Source organism: Barbus barbus (genome assembly GCF_936440315.1).
Source record: "Barbus barbus genome assembly, chromosome: 5".
Taxonomy (NCBI): domain Eukaryota; kingdom Metazoa; phylum Chordata; class Actinopteri; order Cypriniformes; family Cyprinidae; genus Barbus; species Barbus barbus.
Window position 1 is genome coordinate 32,786,570 of NC_136733.1, and position 15,310 is coordinate 32,801,879.

At 35.7% G+C, this 15,310-nt stretch overlaps 2 protein-coding genes across 3 annotated transcripts; one reads left to right on the forward strand and one right to left on the reverse strand.

The window, feature by feature from the left end:
- Positions 1-84: 84 nt before the first annotated feature.
- LOC306869919 (rab-like protein 6) lies at positions 85-11,027 on the forward strand. 2 transcript variants are annotated; one of them, XM_079416867.1, is made up of 17 exons: positions 85-276; positions 777-1,190; positions 1,496-1,630; positions 2,384-2,431; positions 3,128-3,157; positions 3,506-3,558; positions 3,901-3,995; positions 4,101-4,241; positions 4,563-4,668; positions 4,956-5,059; positions 5,825-6,210; positions 6,845-7,010; positions 7,524-7,712; positions 8,477-8,810; positions 8,912-9,095; positions 9,688-9,731; positions 9,812-11,027. In XM_079416867.1, the coding sequence occupies exons 2-17, from the start codon at positions 1,058-1,060 to the stop codon at positions 10,001-10,003; spliced, it is 2,340 nt and encodes a 779-aa protein (XP_079272993.1). In that variant the 5' UTR covers positions 85-276; positions 777-1,057; the 3' UTR covers positions 10,004-11,027. The 2 variants fall into 2 exon arrangements, with proteins under 2 accessions (XP_079272993.1, XP_079272994.1); XM_079416868.1 differs by lacking the exon at positions 3,128-3,157.
- Positions 11,028-11,396: 369 nt separating this feature from the next.
- Positions 11,397-13,010, reverse strand: LOC306869921 (uncharacterized protein). Its single transcript, XM_079416869.1, has 5 exons — positions 12,902-13,010; positions 12,481-12,780; positions 11,879-11,968; positions 11,743-11,762; positions 11,397-11,651 (listed from the first exon to the last, which is right to left on the reverse strand). The coding sequence occupies exons 1-5, from the start codon at positions 12,939-12,941 to the stop codon at positions 11,643-11,645; spliced, it is 459 nt and encodes a 152-aa protein (XP_079272995.1). The 5' UTR covers positions 12,942-13,010; the 3' UTR covers positions 11,397-11,642.
- Positions 13,011-15,310: the final 2,300 nt, after the last annotated feature.

A 15,310-nucleotide genomic window follows, 5' to 3' on the forward strand; every position in this document is an offset into this window, starting at 1 on the left:
TCCAACATCTGTATGTGATATGTGTCATTCTCTAGATTTTCAGTGAGCCTTGGTTCTCGTATCGAGACTTTTATTTTGAAATGCAGTCTTCGTGAGCGTAGCTAACCTTACCGCTACGTGCTTCACAAATACACAGAGAAACATTTCAATGATTTCAACATTCATATAAGCTGTAGATGTTTCAGGATGAGCACATTGCACAGCAAGTCCCACATTTAAGATGTGAAACTTTGGATCCAAGCACTCAGCTGGTCTAGTATAGACGACAATACCACTGTAAGTACAAGAGCATCACAAATCTGAGAGAAATCTGTAAGATATACAGTTAACGTTAGTCAGTTCCGCGTTAGCAGGCTAGTATGTACAAGCAGCTGTCAAAAATCTGACTTGACAGCAATCCACAATAGTACGTTAGTTTATGTACAATTTGCGTTTTTAAAAAGATATTTTGAAAATATATTTTGCTTACACTATTTTTTTTATTATTATTTAAACATCACGGTCCTTTCTATTATGGTAGAAATCAGATTGTGTCTCAAACTTAGCGAGCTGCTTACCTAGACAGCATATTTGGACATTATTTTCCACGCGTTTATGGTGTGCCAAAATGTTGTCTAGTTAGGCAGCTTACTAGGATTTGAGACACAACCTTAGTTACTGCAGTGCTTTGCAGCATGTCAATCCATGTTATATATCATTTATATGTCTACAGCTGCATATCTTCACAATGCATTGCAGCTTCATTCAGTTCAGTTGTTTTTTCTTGTATGTTGTAGTAGCAGAAGCTGATCAGCACTTGAATGAGGGTCTTGTAATGCTGGACTGCAGTAGCTGTGTCATTCTTTGGAAGAGGATCCAGAGATGAATATATTGTGAGATATTATGCTGTGCCAAAGCAGGACTCATTCACTTCTTGAACTAGTGTAGAAATGCTTCATGAGCATTGCAAGAAAACTGTCTACTCACAGACAGACAACCTGGGGACATCATAGAAGCCTATTTGAGACGAGAATATTCAATATTTATAATATACATCTAGAGGCATAGTTTGGTCAAGATGTTTTCCGCTCTGAAGAAGCTCGTTGGCTCTGAGCCGACTGGTCAGGTAAAGGACAAGAACATCCCTGCTGGCCTGCAGTCAATGAACCAGAGTCTGCAGAGAAGATTTGCTAAAGGGGTTCAATACAACAGTAAGTCAAATGCCTGAGGAGTTAAAACCCTCAGGGGAAATGTATTATTAATGATAATAAATAATTAGAAAGTGTGAGTTTTTAGATTGGTTGTAGTTTATTTAATTGTTTTGATGTTTCTTTGCTTTGGCTCAAATTCGTACCCAGATTTAATCCATAAAAGGCCTACATATTGGACTAAATCATAACACACACAACATGTCACAACAAATCAAGTCTGTGTTGCTGGAGCCCATGGGCACTGTGTGTGTGCTAGAGATAAGATTATTAACGCAAGCTCTAACATGTTATGTGTGGTCTTCCAGTGAAGATAGTTATTCGAGGAGATAGAAACACTGGGAAAAGCACCCTGTGGCATCGGCTGCAGGGTAAGAAGTTCCAGGAAGAGTACATTCCCACTCAGGAGATCCAGGTCACTAGTATTCACTGGAGTTACAAAAGTAAGCTTTTTGAATTTTTTTAACAGCCTTTTGTACTAAAGAAGTGAGTTTTATTTTTATCTAATTAATTACTTCTTTCCGTTTCTGCATCTTAAATATGTCAAAATAGATTTACATCAAGGTAAATATGCAGTTTGTCAGGTAGAGGATAAGTAGATTAGTTGTACGGCTTTAAATGGCCTGTATCAAACATTAGAGGCTTAGTAATTGATCTAGAGTTTGTTTCCCTCTGTATTTACATCCATCTGTAACCTGTTGGCTGTAATTTACTCTGAGGCATCCTGCTTTTGATAGCAGGCATGGCTGTATTTGTGTCCAATATGTTACTTGTGCTCATTGCAAAGCACTTCTGGCAAAGTAAAAATTAAAGGAATAGTTCTCCCAAAAATGAAAATCCAAGATTTTGCTTCTTCATCAGTACAGAATTTGTTATCAGCTGTTTGTACCCTCATTCTAATGGCAGTGGCACACATTCACTGCAGAAGATCCAGTGGTTAGCAAGTGATGTAACACTAAATTTCTCAAAATCTGTTCTAACAGAGAAAACAAACGGTCTGAGGGTATATATTTTTTTATTTTGGGTGAACTATTCCTTTAAGAAAAAAGTCAAAATCAACCAGTAAAATTCTGAGGCTGCAGAAAATTTGTATTTGTACTGCCGTTACTTAGAATCACTGCAAAATAAATGAAAGAAATGTAAGGAAGCGAGTTCAGTTTTCCAGACTTGCTGAAATTCTTGTCATTTCTCTTCAGCTACTGATGATGTGGTGAAGGTAGAGGTTTGGGATGTAGTGGATAAAGGTGAGTTTCCTCCAGTCTGTTACAAATAAGTTCTCAGCATTCAGATCAGGTGCCTTGTGTTGATGTAGATCAGTGTAGATGTTATTTTCATATTTATCATAAGGCTGGAACACACTACACAGTTTTGCAGTCTGGAGGAGTCAGTGCTAATTGCTGAGAGTCTGAAAGCAGATTTTAGGCAAAGTTGACAGATTTTTATTTTTACAGACATATATTTATTTTTGCTTCATTGTGTAATTCCATCCATTTGGAGGACATTAAACATGTTTTATATTATAAGCAAATTTTAAAACAATGTTTTCATTTGTCTCATGCGTCTTCTAGCAACAAGGCGCATGTTTGTGTGTGACCTTTGGAATGACTTTAACGTCTGCTAGTGTGTGACACTCAGCTGTTTATTGTGTGATGTCCAAATGTTCTCTGTAAGCATTTACAAAGTCTGGAAGTGTATAATGCCTAGTTTTCATAAATCTGTTGAGGTTTTAAAATTCATGTAGCGTGTTCTAGCCTTTATGCATTTTCTCGTTTATGCCTTTTAATGCCAAGTTTAGATTACGCAAGTAATGCATGTCATTGTTTAATAATTCACATACTCCATCTCATTCTGACGGTCATACATGAAGCCATTTCATCCAGCCCCCCTTCATCCCCAGTCATATGTATTAATGGTATTTTTCTTACTTGCTGTCGAACCAGGCCAAAAAATCCCCCTTCCAGAAGGTGTAGGTGAGAAACTTCAGAGATTGTAGACTTTAGGCTGTGACTTGCCTGTGCTTGATCCGTTTGTTCTGTTATCTGAGTGCCAACATTTTGTGTTGACTGACTTTTCGCTCGCTGCATTCTGGCAGAGTACAAATATAACTAGTCTAACATGTCTGCTGATCTAAATAACGGAACGTGAAGATGTGCAGTGGTGATACCCAGATACCACAGAACACAAACTCTTGCTAATGCCACTAATTTCGCTTCCTTTATGAAAAGGAAGAAGCCAGAAAAAAATATTTGTTGTTAAAATAATTAAAAGTTGTCAAATTTGATTTATCCTTACAATATTTTGGCTTTGACATTCTCTAGGAAAGGGGAAAAAGAGAGGTGAAACCTTGAAGTTGGAGAATGAACCTCAAGAGGTAAATCTATAGTGATAATCTATCAATATCTATCAGGTTTACTACTGTTTTCAAGACTAATAATAATGCAAAATATACCCTGAGCACCAAATCAGCATATTTGAATGACTTCTGAAGGATCATGTGACACTGAAGACTGGAGTAGCCTAATACGTGCTAAAAATGCAGCTTTGCTGCCACATGAATAAATAACTTTTTCAAAAATATTCAAATAGTAAGCAGTTTTTTAAAGTATAAAAATATTATAAGCATAAGAAAAATAAAAAAGCATAAGAGAAATAAAATAAGCTTAAGACACATCTTTCAGAAACAATAAAATAGAATTGTCTCTACGCCTTTTAGCAGACGGAGAGTGAACTGGCCTTGGATGCTGAGTTTTTAGACGTGTATAAGAACTGCAATGGTGTGATCTTGATGTTTGACATCACCAAGCAGTGGTAAGTGAACAAAGACAATCAGCATCTCTACAGACTACTTCTCCATCGTACAGAACTCAAACAAGCACTTTGTTTTACAAATCTATGCTTTTCATGATCCAATAGGACTTATAATTACATTCTGCGGGAGTTGCCTAAGGTACCCACTCATGTGCCTGTTTGTGTACTGGGAAATTACCGGGACATGGGAGAACACAGAGTCGTTTTGCCTGATGACATCCGTGACTTCATTGCTGGCCTTAACAGGTAAGATCATTGCAGTCAACAAAAATGAATAAATTGACCCTTTTTACTGTCGTCTTATACATTTCTGATCTCTTTGAAAACAAGTAATCAGTTTATCCATTATTACAAAGAGAAAAATATAAAATGTCTTCATAGACTTTCTTTAAAATTGTATTTGACATTTGCCACTTAGTTTCACGATCCGTTCATATACATTGATTATGGTTTCTAATGTTGAATTTAAGATTAGAAATATTGGACTATGTTCACTAATGAGTTGTTTAAGATCTTGTATTATTCTCAGTGGGCTTTATTAATTTTTGATGTCACTGATTTTTTTAGACCCCTTGGTTCCTCTTACATCCATTATGCAGAATCTTCCATGAAGAACGGTTTTGGTTTAAAATACTTGCACCGATTTTTCAATATTCCATTCTTGCAGCTTCAGGTAAGCAGGTCAATTTTCTAGCCTAGAATATCTCTTCAAGGCTAAAGGTTTATTCAAATCAAACCTTAACCAGCTACCAGACAAAGTTAGTGGTCTTTTGTAATTGTTAATATCATCTAAGCTCAATAATATGTCATGTGCCCAGCACAAATGAGATCAGTGATCACAGAAATCTTTCTCTGCATGTTTGCCTGTATCTCTGTTCTCATTATCTTAGTTGTTACAGCTTTCATTGAAAGGATAGTGAATGAAACTTTAATTTTCTGTTCTGCTGCCAACTTCCACAGAGAGAGACCCTGTTACGACAGCTAGAGACCAATCAGTTGGACATCGATGCCACGCTAGAGGAGCTAACAGTTCAGCAGGAGACAGAAGACCAGAATTATGAGATGTAAGAACTAAAGAACACCCCACATAAACTTCCTGTAGTTTAATTCCATTTGCTGGACAGTCAAAACATTATTAAATATCAGCAACATTCCATGCAAATACGGCTATACAACTGTTCAAAACTTTGGAGTCAATAAGATTTTTTTTTAATTAGTACTTTAAGCTCATACACTCATTTTAATACATTGTCTAATTATTTTATTTACTTAATAACTGCATAAACCTAAAGTGACAAAGACATTTATATATTATATTATATACTAAAAATTATTTCTTTTTTTAAATAAATACTGTTCTTTGAATGATCTATTTATTGGAGAAAAAAAAGGTTTGTCACAGTTTCTAGAAAAATATTAAGCAGTACAACTGGTTTCAACATTGATAAAAGTCATTTCTTAGCACAAAATCAGCATATTAGAATGATTTCTAAAGGATCATAAACACTAGAGTAAAGGCTGCTGAACCTTTGCCATCACATTAATAAATTACATTTTAAAATATATCAAAACAGAAAAAAAATTTTATTGAAAGCATTTTTCACAATATCTTTTGATCAAATAAATGCAAGAGAATTCTTTTGAAAACATTCAAAAAATCTTACCAACCCCAAACGTTTGAATAGTAGCGTAAATTCCTTCACAAAAGTTATATTGTTGGGCTGTTTGAAATTATGAGAACATCCACAACTGCCTATTTTTAAGTTTCTGAACTGCAGTCAGTGGTGTCTGACTCTTATGATACAGTAGGTGTTTATTATAACTTTCAGTTTCCTGGAAATGAAAGACTCTCGTAGTAAAGGCTACAGCTCTCCCGGCCCTGCTAACGGACAGAGCCCCTCCTCAGGCTCGCAGTCTCCCGTCGTTCCTCAGAGCGGATGCTCCACCAGCAGCTCCAGCCCCTGTAGCCCCCAGCAGCCTCCCATTGCCTCCCAGACTCTGAAGTCTCCATCCCCCTCTCCGTCCCCTCCTCCTCCCCCTCTCTCCTCAACCCAAGCGGCTGTGACCTCTCCCTCCCCTTCCCCTGCTCACCCCAGCCCGACGGTCTCCGCTCCAGCTCAGGCTTCTGCCTCTGCTCCTCAAACCCAAAAACGCAGCTTCATCTCCCGGCTCTTTGGCTCCGCTCCCGCCCAGGATCCTCCAGCAGTCGCCCAGGGTGAGTTTTAGCACGGAGCTTCTAGCTGCATTGATTGTAAGCTCTTCAACCAACAGCATTTGTGACATTCTCACATTTTTCTTGTATATTTTGCTGTATAACACCTGTATAAAATTTTCAGTGTGCTTGTCGTATTAGAAAACACTCAAAACAGAAGCTTTGAGCTTTTAAATGGGACTAAAAACAGCTTTTATGACTTTCCTCTTCAAATGTTTAGTGTCTCAGTGACTCATTGTTAAAGGACTGCTCTAATACTATGAACTGCAGAAGAGATTTGAAGGCTAAGAGGAATTCACACACACAAATTTTTCCCCGAGCGAGACCCACAAAGCCATGAAAAATGGGGAGGATTAGGACTCGTGCACATCATAAGGATGTGTTGTGGATCAATAGAAAATCACAAGACCATGTGCATTCCTGAGTTATGGAGAGGGTTTTATTAGCTCTTGCACACCACCTAAAGGAGCTAACAGAATCCATTTCGAAAAAATATGTTTTCACTATATCTTTTTTTTTTTTTTCGTGCATTACCGTTCCTCTTGATTGGACCTCATTGTAATTGCTGCTGTTTATATATTTTTAATGTAAGCAGTTTTTGCCCCAGATCATGTGACCTCTTCTTGGATTTCCACAGAGCCAGATCCAGTATCTGCAGCGGCTCCTCCTACAGTACAGAGCGTGGATGATTTTGTGCCAGACGAAGGACTAGACAAAAGCTTCTTGGAGGACAATCTCCCTTCTAACCCAAAACCAGCTATGAACACCCAGCCCTCTGCTGCGGGCCCTGCAGATAGTGACAGGTACATCAAGGGTATACTAAAAAAAGGCATTCTTTGTAAACTTTTATTATGTGAAATGCTATTTACAGTATACATTACCATTCAAAAGTTTGGGATCAATAAGGTTTTTAAAATGGTTTTGAAATAATTCTCTTATGCTCACTAAAACTGCATTTGTTTGAGTAAAAAAAAGTAATATTGTGAAATATTGCGATTTAAATAACGGTTTTAATATATTGTACAATGTAATTTATTCCTGTGATGAAAAAAGAACAGCATTTATAACTTTATATTGCATTATAAATTACTTTACTGTCACTTTTGATCATTTGCTGAATAAGGGTTTTATTAATTCTTTAAAAAATTAATAAAATAAAATATTCTCTCCCCAAACTTTTAACTGGTGGTGTACTCTTACATGTAAATGAACTCTTACATGTAGTGGTTTCTTTGTGAATTTGTCTGAGACAATACAGCTGATCAGTACAAAAAAAAGTTGAATTTGCATTCATATTTGTAACATGTTTATTTTAGTGATGGGGAAGGAAAGGACGGGAACCCCATGGTCGCTGAGTTCCAGGATGATTTGGACCCTGATGATGCAGAACTTGAACCCAGAGCTTCTATCCCCACTAAAGACTTGGACATCACTCTCTCCAGTGATGAGGAGGGTCCAAACCCTTCTGTTGCTCAGGATGAAGATCTGAACCCTGAACCTCACCTGTAAGCGTAGAATCCTGGCTTTAGGCTTTGTCCAAATACCCACACTTGTGGTCTTGGCCACCTGAGAGCGTGTGTGCATGACAGGAAGTAAGTGTGCAAGAGCGCTATTCCAGGCTTTGTGTATCCCATCATGCATCATGTTCTGGAAATAAATCGTGAGACTTTTTGCCGAGATCTTTCCAATGTAAGTTAAATATTAATAATGATTAGATATTACAAATAATTTGGTAGAAAAACAGTGTTTTTACGTTTTATTGGTGCAAAGATGAGTAGTGGTCATATTTATTTTGTACAACATTTGCAACTCCTTTTTATCACTTAATTAGAAGCACCACAAATTAAAATTATGTCATGTTCTAGGAACTACTGAACATTTAGAAGTTGATTTTAAAATGCAAAGTATTTAAAATTTAAATAAAGCTGTGTAAACACTTGCGTTTTTTCAGCACTATAAGTGTGTAACTATTCAGATAATGAATAGTTCGACACACACTTGTGGTTTTCATCCTCACTTGAACACTTGGGCCAAACACAGGAAATACGTCATTTAAGTAGTCAAGTGCAAAGACTGCAAGTGTGGGTATTTGGACAAAGCCTTAGTTATTGATAAAATGAAACTATATTAATTAGTGGGATCTTAATGAACTTGTAAATAGTCGATGAAGCAAGTTTAGCATTTTGTTTGTGTTGTGAGCAACATTTATTTTGTTTCCTGAACACAGTCTGATTTTCATGGTGATTGTTAATACTATTTGTTTATTCAGGGTGGCTATGGATTCATTATCACTGGAGGACAAACCAAAACCTATCCACACAGAGCCATTGATTCAAGCCCAGGAGAGTGTCAGCAGTCAGGACGTAGAGGCTTCCATTCTCAGTCTCACTCCGGTACACAATACACAACCACAGCAGACAGCGTCAGAAGCAGGAGCCCTGTCAGATCCCCAAGGGCAGGTTGTAAAACAGAAAGAAAAATTAGCTCAGGTGGAGTCCTCTGACACAGATCCAGACGAGCCTGTGGCCATACAGATGCTTTCATTTGTCATGGATGACCCTGACTTTGAGAGTGAGGAGGAAGTCATGCAGAAAGTGAATGAGGTACTGAGTTGATGATGATGAGCATTGTTGGTTATGTTTTTGGTGACTTGTTTGGATGGATAGTTTAACCCAAAAGACCTTTGCTTTCTTATTTGCTCCAGGAATCTTTCCCAATTAGAGATGACATTCCTGATATATCCGATGATGACATCACCGCAGCTAAAATTCCTGAGCCCATAAAACCTACTGTACTCTCCTTTAAAAGCACGAATGACAGTGACCTCTTTGGTCTAGGAATCGAGGAAAAGGCCATCAAAAGCAAAGACAGCAGCGAGGAACAAGATGGCAAGTCACAGGAATAAACCAGTTTTTTGTTGTGATTTGTTAATAAAATTACATATTTTATTAATAATAACTATTATATGAATAATAGATCATTAATATTACATTATATATATATATATATATATATGTTAACACATTAAATATTAAGTTAAAAATACAGATTTTTTAAAAATCGGTAAGGATGCATTAAATTGTTAAAAAGTGAGAGTAAAGTCATTTATCATTTTATCATTTATCATTTATCATTACAAAATATTTTGTAATATTTTACAAAATATTATAACATTATATTCCATTTCAAATAAATGCTGTTCTCTTTTGAACATTCAATACATCAAAGAATCCTGGGGAAAAAAACACTGAAGATTGGAATAATGGCTGTTGAACATTTAGCTTTGCCATCACACAAATAAAATATATTAAAACACAAAACTGTACATTTAAATTGTAATGATATTTCACAAAATTACAGTTTTTACTGTATTTTGGATTAAATAAATGCAGCCTTGGTCAGAATAAGAGACAATCTAAGAGAAAATTGAATGGAGTGTATACTTGCATCAATAAATGCTTTCTACATTTCTTCTCATAGAAAAAGAAAGCAAACATTCCAAGGAAAAGAAGAAAAAGAAAAAGGTGAAATCTATCTCGATTTCAATCATTCAAAGATGAAATTGTAGACTCTTGTTGTATAACTACTTTGTATTTCATCTCAGGATGATGACAAAAGCAGCAAGAGGAAACACAAACACAAGAAAAAGGAAAGAGATGAGGCAGGTGTGACTGCAGATGAAAAGGAAAAGAGAAAAAGAAAGTCACGAAGCAAGAAAACTGATGATCTTGAAGCTTTTCTGGCTGGAGAAGGAGGCTCAGCGAAAAGAGAGGAGGGCGACTATGAGGAACTGTGACACTCTCTCTCTGCTAAAGAAATGTTTGTGCAAGCTTCTCATCAAAAACCACAAAAACACATGCTTTCTTTGGCAGCCCAACACTTGATGATGTGTTGATCTGACTGACAGGTTACAAAATGCTTCATACTGGTTTTCCATGTGCTACAAACACTTTCCAATCCACCTTCCATCCCTGAAGAGTTTGGAATGGCAGGCGTAGTTCACACTCTTTGGGCTCAAACTGCAATAAGTGGAAAAGCCATGCAAAATTGCTACTTGCATGTAATTTGACCTTTTACGTTTTTTTTGGATTGAAATGGACCACTTTCTCTCATAACATTGTGTTTTCTGAATGTTTACATGCTCGCTATTATATGGTTGCAATATTTTTGTCATCACACATGTGAACCACTACCACTCCGTATTTCATTGATTTTATTGCTTTATCAGTTGCCTTGTGTATGTGGATGAATTGGTATTTATGCTCAATAGATGTTCTGAGAGCTTGGCTTTGTGTAGTTTTGCTTTGTGTTTAGTGTTTGAAATAAATATACTGTATTTCATGGTAGGATTATTTGTTTTTCCGAAACATATCAAGAAACATATTTTAGAAATATAAAGAATTTTGATCAATAAATGCACTCTTGATGGGGGCGTAGTTACGATATAGCAGACATGACTATTTTCGCAATCTTTAAATCAGGAAATGCCTTAAAGGAAGCTATGGTGAAAATGCAAGACTTTAAAGAGCTCAAATAGACCAGTTAAAAGTGTGCTTGTATAAAACATTTAAATCTATCTACTGTGTAATTAGGCAAAATTGTGTTTTAGGTTTTTTTTATCTGTCTGTAATTATGCCATTTTTAATTTTTGCACTCAATTGTTTTTGTCTACCTACCTTGTTGTTTTATGATGGTAAATTACAAGAAAATATCTATAATGCATTTTTTTGTTGTTGTTTTTTGGCCTAATTTTTGATGAAATCACTGTTGATTGAAACTGTGCAGTTGCTTGAAAATTGAAATCAATACAAAAATACTAGAATATTTTTTTTCCTCTTTTTTTTTTTCATTGAGGCTATATTGCATTTTGTAAGTTTATTTTTAACTTTTTTCTCTTGTACTAATAATGAAAACAAGTTAGCAACGACAGCAGACAATGTTCAACTTCACTTAAGTTTCAAGTCTGATATAGTGTGTGCAGTGATAAAAAAAATGAAATGGTTGTTCTATATGCATCCTTACATCAAAATTGTGTTGAATTGATGCTTTGTTAAATTGACATTCGTTGTTTTATATGTAAAGAAAATTTGATAAGTTCAGCTATATTATTTAAAGGAAGAAAACATACATATATATATATATATATATATTCCTATAAGATTTCATTTCACATGAATGACACATGCAATAAAAATAAGGTTATTTATAAACAAAACATTGTACGTTGATTTACGTAACAGATGAAACATACTATTGTCATGCTGCTATTGTCACTGAACCTTTTTGTATTAAAAAAACAAAACAATTATAAGGAATTACAACAACAGAAACTACATTTACACTCGAAGTTAAACGATATTTTGTTTATTCTTCAGTAAAGGTGACAGCCTCATTCTTCCACCGCTTTTCTTTGGAATGTGACATCATGTAATGTGTTATGTTGTCTGCAAATTGGATAATTTGAGTTAAAAACACATTTTATTTATGTTATCAGCGGAGACTAAATGAGATACAAATGAACGTGTGCGCTCTTACCTTTGTATCTCCATGTTTTCCTATGGTCAGCAAAACAGAGTGACATGTAATCAAATAAAAATAAACATTTAAAGAGGTTAAAGATGTGTTTTTAAAGAAAGCTTTTTTAGTATTGAGGTGGTTTGTGAGGACTCACGGTTTGAATAAATGTGAGTTGAAATGATCGTCACAGGGAGCAAAATAAATAAAATCCAGCGGAGGATGGACCAAACAAAGTTAAATGGAGCTGCAATTGATATGATCATAGATTAATAAATTGTAAAAAATGATCTTACTTTTAATAGTAAAAGACAGTTAAAATGCTATGGTAAAAATTAGTTAACGTTATGGTGAAAAACAGTAAGAAAACTCTTAAATTTACAGTTTTTGGATGTGAAAAAAGTTGTCTTTTTACGGTAAAAAAACGTGAACTGAATTTTCAAAATTTGCTGTGACACTTCACATTTGATATTTTTCAGGAACAAACCCGTCTGGAGGATGGAATATTAACATCAGCTTATATGGATTAACAAAATATAGCCTACGATTTTTACTACTTAAATCCATAAAACCTTAAATGTTGCTACCATAAATTTTCACTAACCGCAATTGCTTTTTTTTCTTTACCGTAAATTCCAGAGATAATTTTTTTTAAATAAATTTGAGGAATTTAAAATTAAAAACATGCTGAAAGTATTTTGAACATGGTGGTCTCTTACACTCAGGAAACCAACTAAAGAGAAATAGAAAAGTAGTTACTGTTGGTAAAGTAATCCTCGGCCAGTTTAACTATGACCTTGTCTTCAGTCATGAATCCACACCAGTAGAATCCATCCCCTTGCGTGAGTGTCTTTACCGAGACGGTGAAGGACTTTCCATCATCCTCCACAGCTATGTTGCCTTGCTCTAAATTGTTGACATCTCGCTGGAAAGAGAAGCCCGTACAGCAGTTTTCATCCTGAGCATCTTTTTTGCACCACACCCTGGGCCTGTTCAGAGATATATTCTTGTTCTCATAGGAGCAGACGAGTTTCTGCAGATATTCAGATGTGCTATGTCCTGTGGAGAAAGATAAAGTTTGCCCTCTGTGAGATTTTTATCAGGTATAAAATCTGAACAAATTTTGGACAAAAGCTGTCCTTAGAGCCGTTGGATTTTTTTAAGTGTATTTTGACTTTACCTGTTAAGATCATTAGCAGAAATGTGGTTATTAGATTCATGATGACCGATGGACGACAGATAGTGCTTTGAGTCTGCAAGGAGGTACTGCTCTTAAATGTTGTAGAAGAGGAAACACATACAGGAAATAACTCGCCACAAACACATTTAGAAGGAACATGCCACTAGTTCTCTATTTTTTATTATGCAGTCAGCAGAAATCACTCTAGTGGTCATCATTGTATCGCTTCATGGACAATTTCATAAACTTGCCTTTTTTTCCACATGTGGCATCTTGAATTATTTCTTTAATTTTGTCTATTTCTATTTATTTTAAACTTACACTAATGCTTAAAGATTTTTTTAGGTATCTTATGCTTCTAATGCTCACAAGAAGCATTTATTTGGAGACAAAAACTGTAAAATCAGTAGGCGTAATAGGTCTATTGTGAAATATTATTACATTTTAAAACGTTTTAAGTGGTCAAGTCAATATTATTTGTATAGTGCTTTTAACAATGCAAAATGCGGCTTGATATAAAGCTGGGTGGCTTATATCAGCTTTACAGTATTTAGACGGGGAAATAGTTTGTCGAAATAGTGTCATTCTCCTCTGGCCAGACAAAATCAGTAGTTTAAATCTAGGCTAAAGCAGAGTCAGATTGTGCAAAGGACTCATCTGGTTCCTGTGGTCACTAGGGATCAATCTTAAATAATTTGAATATGCTGATTTGGTCCCTCAAGAAACATTTTTGATCTTTCATCATTTTTAAACTTTCAAACAGTATTTTAGTATTCGTAGCCTATTGTATTAAATATTTCATTATATTACAATTTTGGTGAAACCGTCATACCTTTCAGTGTTGATTGATTGATTGATTGATGAATAGAAATGAACAGAAAAGAACAATAATCACACAAAAAAACAAGCAAAAGTACAAGAAAAAAAAGAAATAAAAATTAAAAGATGAGACTGTGTATGACCATCAGTGTTCACATACCTGCTTTTGTTTGAATCACTTTTTCAAATTTCTTTTAAAAATGTTCAACTCTGTTTGTATTTTCAGTTCAGCTGGTACATTTACACTTATTCATTTAGCTGACGCTTTTATCCAAAGCGACTTACAATTGCTATATATGTCAGAGGTCGCACGCCTCTGGAGCAACTAGGGGTTAAGTGTCTTGCTCAGGGACACATTGGTGTCTCACAGTGGATTCGAACCCGGGTCTCTCACACCAAAGGCATGTGTCTTATCCACTGCGCCATCACCACCACTGGTAGGCACCCCTGGTAGGCTGTTCCAAAGCAATGTACCTTGAACTGAAAATGTGGATTGTGCAAATTTTGTTTTTGTCTTTGGTACTGTACAATTCTGATTAGTTGCACCTCTCGTAGTAACCCCCTTATTACTCTGGGGCAGTCGTGGCCTAATAGATAGAGAGTTGGACTCTATCCATTAGGATAGAGAGTAACCTGAAGGTTGTGGGTTCGAGTCTCAGGTCCGGCAGGGATTGTAGGTGGGGGGAGTGAATCACCAACACTCTCTCCATCCTCAATACCACGACTGAGGTGAGACCCTTGAGCAAGGCACCGAACCCCCAACTGCTCCTCAGGCGCCGCAGCATTGGCTGCCCACTGCTCCGGGTGTGTGTTCACTACTGTGTGTACACTTGGATGGGTTAAATGCAGAACACAAATTCTGATTATGGGTCACCATACTTGGCCACACACCACTTCCCTTTCCCCTTTTTGATATAAACTGCCATATAATTTCTGGAGCAAGATTATTTACACATTTAAAAACCATTTTAATAAGAGACAAATTTCTAAAATTTTCAAAACTAAGCAACTATATTTTTGTAAAATATTACAATGATGCCATCTATTTGGTTTCTTATCCAAAATGTTTAGTATTGATCTAACAGGTCTGATAGTCAGATGAGAAACCGTCACACAATAAGATAAATGAGAAAAGACCATTGCATGCATGTATAACTTTGCTGCTTTTAGTGATATATACAGTCTAATCATGTAAAAACAATTAAAATATTCTGATTGTTCTACACAACCTCTTTACATGCATATCAAATTTCAAATGAGAATCTAAAATAGCACCTAAATATTTAAAATTGTTAACTGTCTCTATTGCCTTTTGAAATAAATTAATAAATAATAAATTCTGTGAGAAAGCAGTTTGCCATTTCTGTCAAATACTTAGGCCTAAAACCAAACTGTTTAGAGTGAAGTAGATGTTTTTCTAAATAGTTAATAAGTTGTTCAGCTACCAACTTTTCCAAAATTTTTGAGATTGCAGGAAGTATATAAATTGGTCTATAATTCTGAACCTCGGCAACTGATCCGGCCTTAAAAGTTGGGGTTATAATAGACGTTTTCCAATTTTGTTTTTTATTACATAAAAAGGGTAAACGC